Source organism: Hemitrygon akajei, chromosome 12 (assembly GCF_048418815.1).
Source record: "Hemitrygon akajei chromosome 12, sHemAka1.3, whole genome shotgun sequence".
Taxonomy (NCBI): Eukaryota; Metazoa; Chordata; class Chondrichthyes; order Myliobatiformes; family Dasyatidae; genus Hemitrygon; species Hemitrygon akajei.
The window spans coordinates 31,562,619-31,583,866 of NC_133135.1; the positions used below are offsets into that span (position 1 = coordinate 31,562,619).

The 21,248-nt window shown below is 39.7% G+C and overlaps 1 protein-coding gene and 1 long non-coding RNA gene across 2 annotated transcripts in view; one reads left to right on the top strand and one right to left on the bottom strand.

The window, feature by feature from the left end:
- The window catches only part of LOC140736845 (uncharacterized), a 90,990-nt gene extending 70,236 nt beyond the window's left edge, over nt 1–20,754 (top strand). Inside the window, exons 2-4 of the mRNA XM_073062836.1 lie at nt 14,628–14,716; nt 15,796–16,012; nt 19,115–20,754. Coding sequence (XP_072918937.1) covers nt 14,628–14,716; nt 15,796–16,012; nt 19,115–19,563 — 755 coding nt within the window. The 3' untranslated portion in view covers nt 19,564–20,754. The remainder of the gene's footprint in view (nt 1–14,627; nt 14,717–15,795; nt 16,013–19,114) is intronic.
- LOC140736557 (uncharacterized) lies at nt 1,280–13,232 on the bottom strand. Its single transcript, XR_012100971.1, has 3 exons — nt 12,860–13,232; nt 7,101–7,212; nt 1,280–2,124 (listed from the first exon to the last, which is right to left on the bottom strand). It is a non-coding gene; the product is annotated as an uncharacterized lncRNA (long non-coding RNA).
- Nucleotides 20,755–21,248: the final 494 nt, after the last annotated feature.

Below are 21,248 nucleotides of genomic sequence, written 5' to 3' on the forward strand. Positions count from 1 at the left end.
TGAAAACTGCTCACTCTAAGCATGGTATTATGTCTAATGGCCACATGATAAGCACACAACTAATGTTAGTTAGAAACTGTTCCGCAAGAGACTCCTGTCCCAATTAAGCAGCATAGTGTCCCAAATAAACAGCTGCCGATTAACCGATGCCCCAATCAACGGGAATCCTCTGAATATGCTATGACAAATTATATGCCTCATTCCACTACTTGCCTGCTCTGTTATCTTTCTCAGTCTTTCAACACTCCAGAATGTGCCCAAATGATTTACAACTGATGAAGTACTTTATGAAATGTTGTAATAATATTTTAAATATACATTTCCTGTCTCCTTACATTACTAGATCTCCATTTTTTCCCTTTCACAATGTGTATAATAGTATGCTCGGCCACAGGAAATAATCCTTTTAGAAATTTAATTTACCTTTTCTCTCATGAATTCTTCAACTTATTTCAACACTGCAGCATTTTGGTAACATTTTTTTGACTGATTTTTGTGCGGCTTCATTTGGAACAGATACAAATCCTGAAATTGAGCAGGAGATTTAGAGCTCGAGACTTCCAGCTCTGTGCATTCTGTGGTTAAGAAAAACGGCAGGATTTTGGAGGGTGGAATGGAGGCCTGTACATGCTTCAATATATTTGCAGATGAGTACAGTAGTGGGTGAATAGCCTGGCCTGAATCACTATTAGTATCAGACTTCATTTTTACTTAGCAGCTTCTTTAATTTCTTTAATGTCCCAATAAAAATTGCGATAATTTCTTTGCATTCTGCAAGACGTGTCTAAGAATTTACTGTAGCATAGTGTAGCACAATGCTTTTACAACACCAGTGATCTGGGTTCAATTCTTGCTGCTGTCTGTAAGGAGTTTGTATTGTTAGGGAGTATTTTGGGGTTAGGACATTTAGTGAACATTGACTTCAGCAACCAACTTTCAGATCCAAGTTTGGATTGCAGATTAAACTTGAAATGTGGCTGGAAACCGTAAAATGCAAACCAGGAAACAGGCACTTAATCTATTGTCCGCAAATGCATGAATCCAATTACCCCAGTGCATGAATGCAACAGTAATTTACTCTTATTTTGGGTGTGTTGGTGGGAATCCAGGCAATTGAAACTGTTATATGTAACTCAAAAGAAGCATTATTATTTCTTCACAAACAGGAGAAAATTTATCGATGCTGAAAATCCGAGCAACACACACAAAATGCTTGAGGAACTCAGCAGGCCTGGCAACAGCTATGGAAAAAAAGTACAGTCGACATTTCAGGCCGAAACCCTTTGGCAAGATAATTTTTTAATTCATTTGAGATACAGCGTGTAGTACTTCGAGCTGTACTACTCGAAGTGTAGTACTTCGAGCTGGGCCGCACAGCAACCCACCAACATACCGTCAGCTTAATCATGGGACAATTTACAATGAGCAGTTGACCTACCAACTGTTATGTCTTTGGACTGCAGGAGGAAACCGGAGCACCTGGAGGAAACCCACGCAGTCGCGGGGAGAACGTAAAAACTCCTGACAGGCAGTGTCTGGAATTGAACTCAGGTTGCCTGTACTGTAAACCACTACACTACCGTGCCTGTAACTACAGAAATACATATATTCTCTCACCCTAAAAGGCTGTTAGCTTATTTGTGAGTGTGTATATTGAATAAAAAGATGATTTTATATCTACCAGCTGCATCTCTGAGATTTTGTTCACTTCACAGCAGTATGTTCTCCCCTTGACCGCATGGGTTTCCACCCTCATCGGAAAGATGTACAGGTTAGTAGGTGAATTGGTCAATTGGTTGTATTGGGCCGTGTGGACTAATGGACTGGGAGGGCCTGTTACCATGCTGAATCTCTAAATTCCTTTTCCCGTTTCTACTCGACTGGCTTTGGAGCAGTGCAGCAAGGAATGAAGTTATTGGGATGCTGCTACTTCTGGGTTTGGAGAAAGCAAGCCAGCTGCTGAAGAGAATAGTGATTCCTTTAGCACCGGGTATGTACTTGCCTTTGTCGAGGGTCCTGCATTAATTTATTTCATTGTTTCAATGCAGCCCGGTGGAGGTCTATTATTTCACAAGGACGTCGACTTGACTTCTCCAATTCATGGACGCCAGCAAACCAACAGATCTAAAATTCAAGATTATTTAATGTCATTTCTAGCACAAGTGTAAATGTAAAGGAGAACAAAATCTTTGCTACTCTGGATCCAATGCAGCACAGAAAAACACCCCAGTATGTCAAAGAACAATAATTTCAAAAAAAAAACTAACAATAAATAAAGATAGCTTATACAGTATACATAGATTTATTGTATGTCCATAAAGGGACACTAGGCAGAGGAGTGTCTGTGCATAAGGTGATTCTGACAGGAAATGATAAAGTAGTTGTGGTGGAGATGGAGATGTTAACCATAGAACAGTACAGCACAGAAACGTGCCCTTCAGCCCAAAATGTTGCGCCAAATCAATTAAATTAGTAAACAAATGGCTAACTAACCTAATCTCTTCTACCTACACAACGTCAGTGTCTCACCATTTTCCTCACATTCTTGTCCTTGTCTAAATCTCTAAGTATCGGCCTCTACCACCACCTTAGAGCATTCAGACACCCACCACTCTGTGTGGGGAAAAAATATCTTGCCCCTCATCTCCTCCCAATGCATGTCCTTTGCTATTAGACATCTCAGCCCTGGGAAAATGATACTCTGTTTACTCTATCAATGCCCCTCATAATCTTATAAACCTCTATCAGCCTCTACTGCTCCAGGAAACAATCCAAGTGTGTCCATCCTCTCATTATTGCATGTCCTCTAATCCAGACAGCATCCTAGTGAACTTCTGCACTCTCTTCAAAGCCTCAAAGTGTTTCCTAAAAGGGGGCCACCAGAACTCTATACAATGTTCCAGATGCAGCCTAACTAGAGTTTTTATAAAGCTGCAAGATAACCTGTGAACTGCTGAAATCGATGCCTTGATTAATCAAGGCAAGAATACCATACACCTTCTTACCCACTCTATATGCAGCTTGTTGCTTTTTTTTACACATTGGTTTGGTCATTGTCTTTGTTGGATGTGGTATTTAATTGTTTCTACTGTGTTTCTTGTATTTACTGTGAATGCCTGCAAGAAAATGAATCTCAGGTTTGTATATGGAGACATACATGTACTTCAATAATAAATTTACTTTGAACCTGTGTCATAAACAAGAGAAAATCTACAGATGCTGGAAATCCAAGCAACACACACAAAATGCTGGAGGATCTCAGCAGGCCAGGCAGCATCTATGGAAAAGAGCGTAGTCAATGTTTCGGGCTGAGACCCTTCATTGAACCTGTGTAGTCACTTTCAGGGAGCTATGAACTTGGATTCAAAGATCCCTCTGCCCATCAATACTGTTAAGGGTCTTGGCCTTAACAGTGGACTAATTTACAAACGTTTGTATTTGTCCTGTCAAGGTACGACACTTTGCATTTGGCTGGGTTAAACTCCATCTGACATTTTTCCGCATGTATCTGTAACTGATCTATATCCCACTGTATTCTTTTCCAGTCTTCCACATTATCCGGAGTACCACCAATCATTGTATCATGATTGATACTTATTAACCCGCCCATCTACATTTTCATCTATGTCATTTTTGGTGCATACATCACAAACAGCAGTGATCCCTGCAGAATACCACTAATCACAGACCTGCATCTGGAATAAATCCCTTCGACCATCACCCTCTGTCTTCTATGGTCAAGCCTGTTCTGCATCCAAATGGCCAATTCACAATTGATCCCATGCATTTTAACCTTCTGAATGAGCTTTCCATGAGGGGTCTTGTCAAATGCCTTACTAAAATGCATGTAGACAACATAGAAAACCTACAGCATAATACAGGCCATTCAGCCCACAAAGCTGTGCCAAACATGTCCCTACCTTAGAACTACCTAGGCTAACCCATAGCTCTCTATTCTTCTAAGCTCCATGTAGTCATCCAGGAGTCTCTTAAAAGACCTTATCGTTTCCGCCTCCACCACCGCTGGCGGAAGCCCATTCCACGCATTCACCACTCTCTGAGTAAAAAACTTACCCCTGACATCTCCCCTGTATTTACTCCCCAGCACTTTAAAAATATGCCCTCTTGTGTTAGCCATTTCAGCCCTGGGAAAAAAGCTTCTGACTATCCACATAATCAATGCCTCTCATTGTCTTGTACACTTCTATCAAGTCACCTTTCATCCTCCGTTGCTCCAATGGGAAAAGGCCGAGTTCACTCAACCTATTCTCATAAGACATGCTCCCCAATCCAGAAAACATCCTTGTAAATCTCCTCTGCACCCTTTCTATGGTTTCAACATCCTTCCAGAATTGAACACAGTACTCCAAGTGGGGTCTGACCAGGGTCCTATATAGCTGCAACATTACCTCTTGGCTCTTAAACTCAATCCCACGGTTGATGAGGCCAATGCACTGTATGCCTTCTTAACCACACAGTCAACCTGCGCAGCAGCTTTGAGGGTCCTATGGACTCGGACTCCAAGATCCCTCTGATCCTCCACACTGCCAGGAGTCTTATCATTAATACTATATTCTGTCATCTTATTTGACCTTCCAAAATAAACCACCTCACACTTATCTGGGTTGAACTCCATCTGACACTTCTCAGCCTAGTTTTGCATCCTATCAATGTCCTGTTGTAACCTCTGACAGCCCTCCACAATATCCACAACACACCCAACCTTTGTGTCATCAGCAAATTTACTAACCCAACCTTCCATTTCCTCATCCAGGTCACTTATAAAAATCACAAAGAGTAGGGGTCCCAGAACAGATCCCTGAGTCACACCACTGGTCACCGGCCTCCATGCAGAATATGACCCATCTACAATCACTCTTTGCCTTCTGTGTGCAAGTCAGTTCTGGATCCACAAAGCAATGTCCCCTTGGATCCCATGCCTCCTTACTTTCTCAAAAAGCCTTCCATGGGGTACCTTATCAAATGCTTTGCTAAAATCCATATACACTACATCTACGGCTCTACCTTCATCAATGTGCTTAGTCACATCCTCAAAAAATTCAATCAGGCTTGTAAGGCACAACCTGCCTTTGACAAAGCCATGCTGACTATTTCTAACCATATTCTGCCCCCCCCAAATGTTTATAAATCCTACCTCTCAGGATCTTCTCCATCAACTTGCCAACCACTGAAGTAAGACTCACTGGTTTATAATTTCCTGGGATATCTCTACTCCCTTTCTTGAATAAGGGAACAACATCCACAACCCTCCAATTCTCCTCATTGATGATGCAAAGATCATTGCTATAGAGGCTCAACAATCTCCTCCCTTGCTTCTTCACAGTAGCCTGGGGTACATCCCATCCAGTCCCACTGACTTATCCAACTTGACGCTTTCCAAAAGCTCTAGCACATCCTGTCCACCAAGGCCTTCTCGTGGCCCCTTCTGGCTCTCCTAATTTCATTCTTAAGCTCCTTCCTGCAAGCCTTATAATCTTCTAGATCCATATCATTACCTAGTATTTTGAACCTTTTGTAACTCTTCTTGACTAGATTTACAACAGCCTTTGTACACAACGGATCTTGTACCCTACCATCTTCTCCATGTCTCATTGGAATGTACCTACTCAGAACCCCATGCAAATATCTCTTGAACATTTGCCACATTTCTTCGGTACGTTTCCCTGAGAACATCTGTTTCCAATTTATGCTTCCAAGTTCCTGCTTGATAGCTTCATATTTCCCCTTACTCCAATTAAATGTTTCCCTAACTTGTCTATTCCTATCCCTCTCCAATGCTACGGTAAAGGAGATAGAACTGTGATCACTATCTCCAAAATGCTCTCCCGCTGAGAGATCTGACACCTGACCAGCTTCATTTCCCAATACCAGATCAAGCCTCTCCTCTTGTAGGCTTATCAACATATTGTGTCAAGAAGCCTTCCTGAACACACCTAACAAACTCCACCCCATCTAAACCCCTTGCTCTAGGGAGATGCCAGTCAATATTTGGGAAATTAAAATCTCTCATCACGACAACTCTGTTGTTATTACACCTTTCCAGAATCTGTTTCCCTATCTGCTCCTCGATGTCCCTGTTACTATTGGGTGGTCTAGAAAAAACACCCAGTAGAGTTATTGACCCCTTCCTGTTCCTGACTTCCACCCTAGGGACTAAGGACTAACAGACAATTTAAAAATACTGCTTACCTGTGCCTTTTCTTTGAAACCTTTGAGTTTTGCACTCACCTAGCTCACTTACTCAGTCTCTTCTTGACGAGCTTGGCTCCTTTGCCTCCAATTTCAAGCCCAAGTACCACAATCAAAACAAAAGATACCAAATGACTCAACAACTTTACCCTCTATCTGTTCTTTCTGAAGTTTATTCAGCCAAGTCTGACTGCTCTAACAGAGGCCCATGCCAATAGCTGCTCCACTTGCACCTCCATTTTTATTGGCTCAGATAAAACTCCTGACAAGACCTGTTCTTTACAAATGTCTCTCACCCTGCAACAATGTCATTCTTTCACTCATTAATTCAAGGTATGATTCACTCCTTTCAAGACTTGTTCTTTTGAAAGGGCTCCCACCCTGCAATGATGTCAATGGAATGGAAAAAGAAATAAATAGTATTTATATTTTCAACAATGTGAATATATGTGAGAGGAGCCTCAAATATTAAAATTGCTCCTTTTTGGACGGATTGGGCCTCATACTATCACCTTGTTGAAAAGATACGACAATAGAATAGGAATCCAAACTTACTATGCCAGGTTTAACGAGCAATTATTTTGCAAAGGCAACTATGCTTAGGGATGGAGTGGAATGGATGAGCACAGAAAATGAAAAGCAGCACAGTGGAGGTAAATGGCAGAGTAAATTGACCTGAAAGCTTTGGATATCACAAATAATAACATTGCAATGAATCCCTTCAATTCGCTAGTTAATGTGGGTTTGTAATTCTTATCCTGCAAGGGTTGGCCTCACATGATGGGTTAATGAAAACATGGTTCTATTTATAATATGTTCACAATGTTATAATCTTTTCTGAAATGTAAACTTGCTGATAATTTATTTATTCATGTCATATTTTATTTTACCTTACTTTTCCCCATTCAGACCATTGTTGTATTTTCTGATACTGCAATTCTCCTGGTTAAAGGAATTATTGGCCAGCGTTGCTGGTTTTCAGACATCATATATGCTGGTGGTCTGGAGAAAGAAAACAAATCATTGAGTAGTGGTAATGAGAATCCTTCGGTAAAACCAGAACTTCCAGCCAGAAAAAGCATCAACGTCAGCAAACCCAGGCTTAACAGAATAGTGTCAGTGGGAGATTGCAATATTTAGTCTAGAGCACATGATACCATCATCTCCATCTTGAAAAAATCTTGCTAAGTGTAAGAGAGATAACGTGTCTGTTGAGCTGTAGATTGACTACAAGCTTATCAGCAAACATGCGAACAGTGAGTCTTATATCCAGATTTCTGTTTCTAATATTTAAATTTGTTATTCATCCAAAGTAATCTCAAGTAAGCTCAGTTTCAGAGATTTTTCTCAAAAGTATTTTTGTAACAAAGTTGAACTTCTTCAATGGTGCTTAATATTTAGAAATAGATTTGGCAACTGTTCTTGCCTCTGACTTCTCTTATTGCCAGAATCTGAGAGATGAAGAGCAGTAATGCAATATTGTACTGAAGTGTAGCTCCCCTTGAAAATAAATCAGCATAATTAAATCTTCTGGAACTGACTGGTTCAAGTTTGATATTTGACTTGTAATAGGTTAGAGTATTAATCTCATGGCCATTGTTTGATGTGTGGACATGCATTGACTTGCCACCTAGCAGCTGTGGGCTGTTCTGGCACAGGAAGCAAGGTTCATTCAATTTACTGTAAGTTTTCTAAAAAGTATGTTTCATTGATCTGGCATCAGAACTTCATACTGCTAATATCAAGGAAATTTTTCATTGGAAAATTAAAAACATTAAATCACATAGTGGAAAATTAATAAACCAAACACCAACAATGCCTGCCAACAAAAAATATATTATGCACTAGTCAATTTACTTTCAGAAAACTCTTAGATAATCCTTTGCTTATTTAATTTTTGACTCATGGTGTGAACAATCATAGTTCTAGAGAAATATGAATTGATTACTTTTCGTTTAGTTAGGCCATGCTGCATGAAGACTTCAGTTGGTAGTTCCAATGAACTAAACCACTCATGATGCGTGTTTCATATTTTGTTGAGGAGCTGAGTTTCCAATTTAGAGCAGATGCTGCTGGAAAGTAAAGTCTGATTCTCAAGGAAACAATCTGTAATCAATCAACATTCCAATGAAATCCTTGAAAATGATAGAAAATTGTACTAGTAGTAATAAATTTAATAATAATTTTAACTTTCTTATTCCTGACGTGGCACGAATAGGAATTCCCATTTCCTACCCGTCAGTGTGATTGATGCTTGGAATTTCTGTCTTGTTCTGCTGACAGCAGGTTGTGCTCTTGTACAGGACTCTATTCTGCATTCACATGCTGCTCACAATGAATGAATGAATGAGCATTCTTTTAATTTCTTAATGTGGACATGTAGTTGCAGAATGCCAGTAAACAATACAGAATAAATTTAATTTTTTAAAAATTGCCCGAATTCATTAATAATGCATAGTGACAAATTCCCAAGTTATTTTTATTGCATGCACCCTTCTAGATACAAATAAGCTGACTGTGTAACCCTGTCAGCATACTTTATATCTTATGCCTTTAAATCCTATTATGTAATTCTTACAGCCTCTCCATTTCTTTGTTAATTATCTTAGAAGACAGTGCATTGCTTTATCAAACCCTCTTTAAAATAAATGCTGAACTCTCATTTATTTTATCTCACCTCCTCTTCCAATTCATATAGTTCATTAGTACTGCTGTTCATATTTCATATTTGAAAGAACAAACTGTAATTAGAATCATTCTAGTTACAATTTTTAATTCATTTTAATAAGGACAATAATAGTGTAAACATTACAAAATATTATAAAATACAGCACATTATTCATTTCAATACAATTTCACTGATTTTAGTTGGTTTAGGCCTCGAGTTATTTCACATCCCTACATAAGCTTCACAACCCTGTCCATGGACCCGATAAAGTTACAGAGTCATGGAACACTGCAAGACAGGAACAAATCAAACCAACATCCACCACTGGCAGCTCATTCCGCACAATCACCGCCATCGGAACGAAGCAGTTCCCCCTCATGTTCCCCTTAAGTATTTCACATTTAACCAATGACCTTTCACTCTAGTCTCAGTCAAACTCAGTGGAATTAGCCTGCTTACATTTACCTGACACCTCTCATAATTGTTCATACCAGTGTTAGAAACTATTGGGTGACAATGTTAATGCTGCTGCCTCATAGTTGTATCTCTCCAAGCTTGATCCTAATTTGGTATCATCTGGATGAAGTTTGCATGTTTTGCCTATAACCATGTGGTTTTCAGGTGGATATTCTTGTTTTCCCCAAGATGTGTTACTAGGCGATTGGCTGCTGGACATTACCCCTATTTGAGGGTAGGTTGCAAAGGGTCAAGGTGGGCATAAGGGCTGCAGAGAAATATGAAATATGAAATATGAAATATGAGAAATGGGACTGGTGCATCTGCTCTGTATGGACTTGACAGACTGCTTCTAATGTCATCATGATAAAGAAGTGACAATGAAGTTGTTTTACAGTCCTTTAGGGAAATGTATGAAAATGTTTTGAATGATATTTGGGGATAAATGCCACTCTTTCCCAGCAGTGGGTTTGTCTATTTGGAGCACCTTCAAATGAGTCCCCGTTCACACGTGGAGTAGCTGATTCCATCAGCTGAAGCCAGAATGCATCTTTGAATTGTGCATTGGATAACGAAGGGGCAGTATTTGCACAATGCCTGTCAATCAGACACCAGCTAAGATTTAAGGGTTAAGCACTGTGTTGGAATGCAACTGCATAACCCTAGGTAAGGCTAGTTAGAGTAGTTAACTCTACCAAGCTCCTGTCTGAGCTTGTGCTGCCACCAGCTGTGGAACAGGGTGACTGTCAAGACTCGCAGGAAATATAAGGACAGGATGCTGGAGTCTGGAGCCACAAATCACCTGCTGAGGGAACTTGGTGGGTTGAGCAGTGTCATGTTCTGGTCACCGAATTATAGGAAAGATGTCAACAAAATAGAGAGTGTACAGAGGAGATTTACTAGAATGTTACCTGGATTCCAGCACCTAAGTTACAGAGAAAGGTTGAACAAGTTAGGTCTTTATTCTTTGGAGCACAGAAGGTTGAGGGGGGACTTGATAGAGGTATTTAAAATTATGAGGGGGATAGATAGAGTTGACATGGATAGGCTTTTTCCATTGAGAGTAGGGGAGATTCAAACAAGAGGACATGAGTTGAGAGTTAAGGGGCAAGAGTTTAGGGGTAACATGAGGGGGAACTTCTTTACTCAGAGAGTGGTAGCTGTGTGGAACGAGCTTCCAGTAGAAGTGGTAGAGGCATGTTCGATTTTGTCATTTTAAAAAAATTGGATAGGTAAATGGACAGGAAAGGAATGGAGGGTTATGGGCTGAGTGCGGGTCGGTGGGTTTAGGTGAGAGTAAGCATTCGGCACGGACTAGAAGGGCCAAGATGGCCTGTTTCCGTGCTGTAATTGTTATATGGTTATATGTGGCGGGGGGGGGGGGGGGCCTGGTAGTAAGTAATTGTCAGTGTTTTGGGTTGATATCCTAATATAGAAACCGTGTCCTGAGCTCATATCAACACCAATTAAAAATTATACCCAACATTTGAAACAAAGCTAAGGGCAATTTTATTGTATTGTGCTCCTGATAGCAAAACAGGATGTGTGGGATTTACCATTATTGTGTGCATCATTGTGTTCCTGATCTCACGGGATCTGACTCTCGCCCTGCAGAGATTAGGCTTCACAGAAGCTGACAGCTTTCTGGCACCTCACCAAAATAACCATTTATTGAATATGCTTAAGCAGGCCAGTGAAAACCCTACCAGGCCTTATACTGTAGTTGGCAGAGCCTCATAAACATAAAAAAATGGCAAATATCTAGAAACTGCCAAACAGATTTTTACAAATTGGATTTGGCCAAAACTATGTGAAAAGAGCAAAGTCACGCATCACTTACCATCAGTCAGTGCAGGCCAGGAGTGATGTGACTAAATCAGGCTGAGATCATTAAACTACTTGATTATAACCCAAAACCCTGAAGGCACCATCCTAAGACCAGAGTCATATCCAATCCTGGAAGCTTAGTAATTTAAATTTTTAATAACAAAAAACTTTTAAAAAAGAACATTTAGTTTTAACAAGTATGACCAGAAAACAACTTGATTTTCACAGGAACCCATTTGGTTTACCAATATTGTGTAGGGGAAGAGATCCGCCTATATCTGTCTCAGGACCCGTAGCAAGCCACTCTTAAATTTCTTCTAACATGGCCAACTGAGGAATAACAGCAACAGTGAGGAGATATCGAGTTGCCTGGGACTGTAGTCGCTGGAATTCAGAAGGATAAGGGGAGATCTTATAGAAACATAAAATTATGAAAGGGTTAGATAAGATAGAGGCAGGAAAGTTGTTTCCACTGATAGGTGAGACTAGGAGAACATAGCCTCAAGATTCGAGGGAGTAAATTTAGGACAGAGATGAGGAGGAATTGTGCATGCCAAGTCATTGGGTGCATCTAAGGCAGAGATAGATAGGTTCTTGATTAGCCAGGGCATCAAAGGGTATGGGGAGAAGGCAGGGGAGTGGGGATGTCTGGAAGAATTGGATCAGCCCATGATTGAATGGCAGAGCAGACTCGATGGGCTGAATAGCCTACTTCTGCTCCTATATCTTATGGTCTTATGGAATTGCTTTTCGAAGAAAATGGTGAATCTGTGGAATTCTCTGGACAATGAAGTAGTGGAGGCTAACTCAGTATGTACATTTAAGACAAGGTTGGATAGATTTTTGCATAGAAGGGAAATTAGGGTTATGGGGAAAAGGCAGGTAGGTGGAGATGAGTCCGTGGCCAGGTCAGCCATCTTATTGAATGGCGGAGCAGGCTTGAGTAGACAGAAGCAGATGGTCTACTCCTGCTTCTGTTTCTTATGTTCTAATTGCTGCTTGCTTGAGAAGGCTTGAAGCCAAGTGTGTTCCTGATCTGGCTGAGATCAACCATTATGGATTCTAATGCACTGGGATCATCCAGTCATATATATCAGGTGACCTCTTATACTCTAGTCCGTGTACTCCGTTCTATAACAGATTTTGGTTTTACTTCAAACTGAGCATTCTATGTTAACACGGAAAATATTTTAAAAATCTGCAGACACTACAAATCTGAAATAAAAACAAGAACTGCTGTAACTAAACAGCAGGTCAGGCGATATCTGTGGAAAATGAATCAGAGTTAAATTTTAGACTGGACAGGTTTTCTGTTTGCACAGACATTGCCAGATCTCTTAAGTGTTTCCATTATTTTCTGTTATCACCGTTCCCGACAATCTGTGAATCATCTTGGGAAATGTTGGAAGCGTTAGTACCTGAACTTGTGCAATTTAAGTATATATTATATCTTAATAAAATATCTCAAAATAAATTTAAATATTGAGGATTACTTCCATCCTCAGTTCAATTCTGTTTTTTTTTGTTGTTAGCAAAGTAGTTACTGACCCAGTGATTATCAGATAATAATGTTTCAAAATTTAAATTTATGTGAAAGCTAAACATGTCTCAATGCTTATTTTATATTTGTTGGAAAATTATCTGAACACAAACAATACCAAATTAACCTTCACTTACTTCCTTGAGATAGTTCCTTACCATTATGTTGAATGCAGCTGCTGTATCTGTAGACAAATGTCGCAGCACAATAAAGTGTGACATTAAGCTTGCATTATGTTCCTGGTTTCCATTAGTCCTACACTGGAGTGTAGTCGGTATTGTTGTGGAAGTACTTTCCCGATTTCTCGGCTCCTTTCAGAATTTCTCTTCAACTTGGGCTGAGACATCTACTAAGTCAAACATTAGCCCCCAATGATTGTGGGAACAATAGTTTTTATTGTATCTTTCTTTTAACTTTGGTGGTTTCCTTTCTCTAAACTCCAGAAGCCTATGACTCATAGACTGTTGTTGGTGACTGTAATTCCTTAAGTATTATACACGAACCCTACGCTGTGAATATTGGCGGGCTCTTTTACTGTAGCAAACGAGCTTGACTCTGCCCTTAGCTGATGTATGAGTGTACTTTGAACATGAGTCAGTAGATAGATTCCTGATGGGCTGATTTACACTGACACTTTAGCTGTAGTTTTTATGTACGTTCAAAGTTCAGTAATGGAAATCAGTTCCAAAGGGATAACATTTCAGTAGACTAAATTACTTAATTTGGCTCTTCTCTGAATTTGTGATCCTCAGCAGAACACTTAAATAGAGAAGTTTAATACCAGTTTTCGAGGTAACCTCGTGATCTGTATATCAGGAATAAAAAAGGCAAATGAAATCCGAAATAAAACAGAAACTGCTGGAAATATCCGGGAGGTCAGGCAGTGCCTGTGGAGAGTCCAACAGTGAACATCTCAGGGCAGTGACCAGGCATCAGGTGTTCTTTAAGCCAATGGGTAGGGCTGTTTTATACAATGAATCAGCTTCATTTTTGCCCTTTTCTATCTATCACATTTTTCTGCATTCTTTGTTATTGATGAGTTGTTCTTACGAGGTCTAATTGCTGAATGAATTATTCAAGGCTCTTTGGGTTAAACATTTACAACCTGCTGTTTCATGTTCTCCATTGGAGATTATGCGATCATTTGGGGCAGCGCAGTTAGCGTAATGCTATTACGGACCAGCGACACGGGTTCAATTTCACCGCTGCCTGTAAAGAGCTTGTACATTCTCCCCGTGATTGTGTGGGCTGCCTCTGGGTGATCTGGTTTCCTCCCACGTTCCAAAGACATATCAGTCAGTAGCTTAGTTGGGCACAATAATGTATTTGGGCGCCACCAGTAATGGGACTGGAAAGGATCATTACCATGTTGTATCTCTAAATTAGAGGCTTCATTCTAAGTATTATGACTGTGAGAATCCAACGTAAATGAAATACTTAATTGGTCAGAATCAGTTCCTCACCTTGTATGTAATTTATAATATTTGACCTGTTACCTGTCTGGATTGGATTCTCTTTGACTCTGTTCAGCAACTTTTTAAGTGTGTAACATGTAAGAAAGACATTGGTGCCATTGTTCGTTGATTCTATATGTGATACTAATTATGGAATCAGGTCACTGTGATAATCACATGGACCTTTGCCTGAACCTATTTAAATCATTATCTTTCTGCTTAAGTTTAATAACTTTTGCCTTGTTTATGTGATGTAAAATCTTGTTTTAGTTACTCGTCATCACACGATTTCACACTTCATTCCCTCCACGAGAGATTATTGCTCATAAAGTAATGAAAGATTTGGTTTTATTATTTACTATCAGAGCGAAGATATGGTTTATTGCTTCTACAGACTGCACTAATCTTGGAACTGTAACAGAATCAATGGTTTAAGCTATTTTTAAAACTGAAATTGTACATATTTTTTTAGACAGATGCAGGCAAGTGAGTGAAGGCATCAATCAGATTACTCTGGGATGTCTGGCTGATTCGCCCTCAAAACCTTTGAGAAGATGGAAGGTGAGAAATGAATCAGAAAATTCAGGTGTCCCTCCTCCGACCCTTTTTCCCATGGTCCATTATCCTTTCCTTTCAGATTACCCCTTCTTTATCCCTTTACCTTTTCCACCGATCACCTCCCAGATTCTCACTTCACTCCCCACCCCCCCACCCACACGCCTAGCATCACATATCATCTTCTAGCTTGTACTCATTCTCTTCCAGCATTTGGACAGTATGTGTTCCTCTGGATTTCTAGCATCTGCAGAATCGGAAAATTAAGATCTTTGCAGCACTATGCTGTAATGATGCTTGGAGGTCTGGAAACTCAACTGTTGGGAATTTCCATACTGTCCATTTACCTACCCCCAAACCAGAACTCCAGCATTTCCATTCTTCTCCCTCTTCTGCACCCCTACTCCTGGTGTTAAAGGTCAGTGATCCTCAATTTATTGTAACCATATAACAATTACAGCACGGAAAACAGGCCATCTCGGCCCTTCTAGTCCGTGCCGAACGCTTACTCTCACCTAGTCCCACCTACCTGCCCTCAGCCCATAACCCTCCATTCCTTTTCTGTCCATATAACTATCCAATTTTTTTAAATGACAAAATTGTACCTCCCTCTATCACTTCTACTGGAAGCTCGTTCCACACAGCTACCACTCTGAGTAAAGAAGTTCCCCCTCGTGTTACCCCTAAACTTTTGCCCCTTAACTCTCAACTCAATACTTACAAAATACTCTGTAGCCTTCAACTCTCACCCTTGAGAAATACTGCATATAAACCAACCTTGTGCCTTCACCATTGTGCAGAGAGTGATTTGTTATCTGTCACTTTTAGCAAGACTATTTATCTCTTGACAAAAGTACTTAAAGCAGTCCATGAGTCAATATAATAATTCAGCCCAAAGCTACTGTAAAAATCCAAATGACTGTTGATTTACTTTGAAATGGAGATTGGATGGGCTTTCAAATTATCTTGAACTTGGCTTCTAGGAATGTGCCTTACAAATTAAGTTGGGTCATAGATCTGAAGGCTGTCATATCAGCAGAGATGGAAATACTTTGTCTTTATTCATTATTGTTCTCATCTTGAAGACTACTTCGTGGATCCTGGCTATCTTTCTGTCCCTGGCTGTTAGTACAATTGCTTCGTCCCAAGACGAGAACTGGCTTCCAGAATATCATCTACACTCCAGAAAGATACTACTCCAGGAAAAGAGTAGGTCTTCAGTGGAAAGCGAAGCAACCCTCAAGAGCAAGACTGAAGAGCGAACAGAATCACCAACACAATCATCCTGGCCTGCTGATTCCTGTGAGTACAGATATTAATCATTAAACAGGAATGAATACATTAAAGTAGCAGAAAAGGCATTAGAGTGTTAAACACTATCAGGGAGTTGAGAACACACCCGACGTTTTGGAGTTAGGTTAATAAAATGCAGTTTGGTTAGGTTTAATGTACTGAGGAGAGTGGATACTTTACATCTACTCTCTTTGAACTGGACCAATAAGCTGTAAGAGTGTATTACGTTGTCCATTGGTGAACTAATTTTGTATTCAGTAATTTGGGTTCCCATTTTCTATAAGTATCGTGTGATTATTTATTTATTGTTAAAATTTGGGCACCTTTCACAGCAGACCACTATGCAAAAAATTGCACAGCATGAGATTTTTATGCACACTGGTCATTACAGATTAGCGGGAACATTGGTCGTCTGGATGAAGGTGGTATTGGCTACGCTAATGTCCTCGTTATACAGGGAATTGTGCATCACAGATTTTACACTGGGACAGCTACCGTAGATTCCGGACTACAGAGCGCACCTGATTTTAAGCCGCTGGCTCTAATTTTAGAAATAAAATCATTTTTTTAATTGTAAAGGCCGCATCGGATTTTAGGCCGCACCGGATTTTCGGCCGCAGGTGTCCCACGTTGTAATATGAGATATTTACACAGAAAGATATTACACGTGAGGATTTTTTTAACTTTTAATTAAATCCATATGGTAACAAAAACAAATACATATTGCAAATGCTTTTTTTCGAACCGTGCCCGTACGCGGCTACTTTTAAATATACGTTGCGTATACTTCTTTACTGAACAACATTCCAATATCTCCTAACGACTGGTAAAAAAATATATATATTGCAGCCTACCAGGAAAAGTTATTGATACCTTTAACTTAAAAGCAGAGTTGGCTCAGATCCAAAGCCGCTCGCGTAATGCGCTCCCTCCCTCCGTCCCGTTTCATCGCAAACCGGCATTTTCCCACAAGACACCGCGAAACCGGGTGTGACGTCATAGCATCCCGCGATGTAGTACAGAAAACAAATATAGTTTAAACTAAGTAGGCAGCACAATGCTTCGAGTGTTTTCCATGTTGATGAGGGTGAGTACAAATGACTGATTTACAATAATTTAATTGTGAAAGTGCGCTTGATTTATCGTACAATTTCATTGGACCTCTGTGAACTACTCATCAATTTTATTGGTCTACTGTTACGAGGCAAAATGTTTACGAGGCGGCATGAAAAAAATCATGCATTAGCCGCTTCGGATTATTGGCCGCAAAGTTCAAAGCTGTTCAAAATGTGGGAAAAAAGTAGCGGCTTAAAATCCGGAATCTACGGTATTTGGTATCCTGCAGCTTTCCAGATACGTTGCAATTGAGATTACGAGACTGTTGGAAAGCTCTTGGCTTGTGCATATAACTTCTCAACTTGACCAAGGAGTTATCATATTGTTGAGACATTTATATCAAATGACATTTCTGATAGATGTGGAAAAGATGTATGATGAGCAGGGGATGAAATAGATGGGTAGGTAACAGGGTTGTAGGATAGGTGAGGGGTATAACAAGTGTTAGTTAAGCAGGGAATATATGATGTGCTATGATGAACATGGGAGAATAGATAATTGGGGAAGTAAAAAGCCTGGTCCGTAATCAGCAAGGATTTTGTATGTGTGAAACTTAATAGATGGGGCTTTTAATAGGTGAAAGATGTACTGAATTGGAGTGTACAATATCTAGGAGATATAATGGTTTTGGTGTTAAAAGCAGATTAAAAAAAACAAATGAGGTATATTGGAAATGAAGGCCTTATAAGTGAGTGAGGGGTATACATTAACAAATAGGGCATAAAATAGTCAGGAAATAAAACAGCTGGTATGTGTAACAATTGTTGATCTGCTACCATAGGTTAAAAATCAATCCTTAAGATGTATTATTTCACAATGCAAGACAGTGGAAATAAAAGTATGTGAAGCTATTGTTTGGTTAGCATTGAAATGGTTGATTAATATAATAAAGTTATTTCAACTTTTACAATATTTTAGAAATTGAAGTCATCTAATTTTGAAACAAACCAGCAAATTATTCTTGTATTCTATTGAATGACGCAATAGATGAAGTAATTCCATTTTACCAATACATATACTCAGTTGCCACTTTATTAGGTACCTCCTATGTATGTTTATGGTCTTCTGCTTCTGTAGCCCATCTTCAAAGTTCAAAGTGTTGTCAATTCAAAGATGCTCTTCTGCATATTGGTGTAGTAACACATGGCTTAATGTTGCTTTCCTGTCAGCCTGAACCTGTCTGGGCATCTTCCTCTGACCTCTGTCATTAACAAAATTGCCAACAGAACTGCCACTCATTGGATGATTTTTGGTTCTTGCACCCCTCCCTGTAAACTCTAGAGACAGTTGTGCATGAAAATCCCAGGAGATCAACAGTTTCTGAGATACTGAAACCATCTCATCTGACACCAAAAACCATTCCATTGTCAAATCACTTACTGTAGATTACATTTTTCCCCCATTCTGATGCTTGGTCTGAACAACAACTGAACCTATTTACTATGCCTACAAGCTTTTATGCATTGAGTTTCTGGTTGTTTGCATTAACGAGGTGTACCTAATAAAGTGGCCACTGCGTGTAGAATCAGAAACTTCAGAGGAACCTGCATCTAGCATTGGATTTGGTTAAAATCAGAGGGAAGCATTCATTCGGCTATAGTCCAGAGACCAAAAAGACATTAGGCATCTCTCCTCTCAGCTATGCAGAAACTATTGTGAAGACAATGTTTCAAAGACAAGGTAACAAAAATTAAGGAAACAGAAAAGTGTCAAATTAGCATAGAAGATTTATCATGCTGCAAGACAAATATGCCTCCATTAGGGTTATTAATGTTTAAAACAGTCCAATTGAAATTCTTTTAGATGTTTTTATTTTGTTGACTGGTAGTGAGACTCCCACGATTTTTGCAATGAAGAGAATCGTGTTCTATTTTTGTCCTTTGTACTGGTTTGTTGCAAAGCATTGAATCATCTAAACAAGCTCGTCTGGGAACCATACTATCAAAAGAATAGAAGCTAAGGTTCTGTATTAACTTGATGTTCCATCTTGTGCAGATGCAACTCCAACTTCAGACAGACCGGGAGCACTTGTTGAGGATCTGCAAAACCGTCATCAGCGTTCGCCAGGGGGTTCGCATCAAGGTGCAATGCCCTCAAGTGGTTCACGCAGGAACAAGCAGAGAGAATCAGGCCGATCGAACAGAGGATGTCAGATTAACAGCCAGACAGTCAAAGTTAGAAGTCTGGGACTTGGGTATGAATCAGAAGAGGTCGTACTCTTCAAATACTGCAGTGGAAGCTGTGCACGCTCCCGGACAAATTATGACCTTACCTTGTCCAATCTGCTCAAGAATAAAGAGATCCGTTTAAAGAAGCATGAGAAGGTGACCCGTAGCCCATGCTGTCGACCAATCAAGTACGATGACGTAACCTTTCTAGATGTGAAAAACAAATGGCACACACTCATGAACTTCTCTGCAGTTGAATGCAAGTGTTTGGGATGATGGAAACTTTGCATCAGATGCAAGTACAGTGGTTTTTGAGGTGAGGGAACAATGTGCTAGGAAAGGCACCAGGGCTGAACAACACTATCTTGACAATAACAAGATGGTGGTCTACTATTTGGGCATTAGGAAGGATGGGAATAAGTGCGCGATCTGCACTTTCAATTTGATTGAAACATTGGGGTAATTGATTTGGATCAATTGTACCAAGAACACTTAGCTCTGGCTTGTGCCACTATTTCCGAAACTTCTTCATCAACCAGGAGTAACCTGATATTGGGTCCATTTCCCAAACAGTAATGTGGGCGCTTTCAGCATTTCAAGGGTATGTGACATTGCTCAAATGAAAATGTTGCCACATGACAGGGATGAACCAATGAAGTAGTCCTTGCAACAACAATAACAAAAAAAATTAATCGTATGGAGCGGACGCAACAGAAAACAACGTTTTCATTTTTTCAGGAAAAGGACGTGCAACATTTCAAAGAGAAACCTTCCAAATCGAATATGCAAAAAGCACACTAATGACTTGTGAAAGTTGTAAATGGTTTTTTCCAAGAAAAACCAGAATTATCATTAAGTAAAGCATATTTTTATAACAAATATCTTATAATCAAGAACATTCACAAAGTAATCCTGAAAATGGAGCTGAGGAAGTGGTACTCAATCTACAAGTGACTTTCAGCATATTGACTGCCTAACACTTAGCTTAATGGAATGCAGAGTGTTTTTTTAAAAAAAGGCAAAAGCACATTTACCTCAATGAATTTGTGCTAACTCCCAAAGGAACGATGCTGTAGAATTCTCAAAGTTCTTACTGAAGAAAACGCGTGAAATTGTAAAATAAAATATAGGGAGTTTATAGAAAGGAATGAATTGCATTGTCTCGGAAGAACAGAGGATGTTCCAGAACACTGATTTCACCACCACATTCCATCCCGATATTTAGTGTGCATCTTGGATACAGCTCCAGTAGTCAGCAATACTCCTGTTAACCTGTTAATCTGTAGTCAGCAATACTGTTAACCAGAGGAGAAATATATGCAAATGTGCATTTTTATGTATTTAGACTTCATACAAAAATTTACCAAAGCTCCCTAGTTTTGGTTTATTTAGATTTTTTTCTGCTCTTTCCATCCAGCGTAAGTGGTTGGAGAGATTGCTAGTCCGCACCCCCCACCCCCCCCACCCCCTCGGTTTCCAAAGACCAGACTATGCTGGTACTGTCCTCCATCGAATAATTAGGGAATAATTAATCCAGGCCCATCTTATTCGGGGACCATTAATTGGGAAGCATGTGGTGTGGAACTCTGACTATTTGCATCTACAAGCTGTGTGGAGAGATGCACCTTAATGCAGTTAATCATTAATAATAATCATTCATCTGACATGATATTAACCATATTGCCGCTTTTCAACACAATGCTCATCTACCTTGTTCAAAGAAAAGCAAAGGTAAATCAGTTACAAGGTGTGCAATGCATAAAGATTAGAAAAGGCAAGGCCAATTCTCATTTCAAAATAGTAAAACAAACTTTTTTTATGTCCAGGGTCACTTAGAACTTCTAATTAATTGTGTGTATGCTCTAATCAGATAAAGAAAATATTACTGATACAGATCTCTTCATCAAATCAACAGACAGTAAACATACATGACTATATTGTTATAATATTATCTCAGTGGT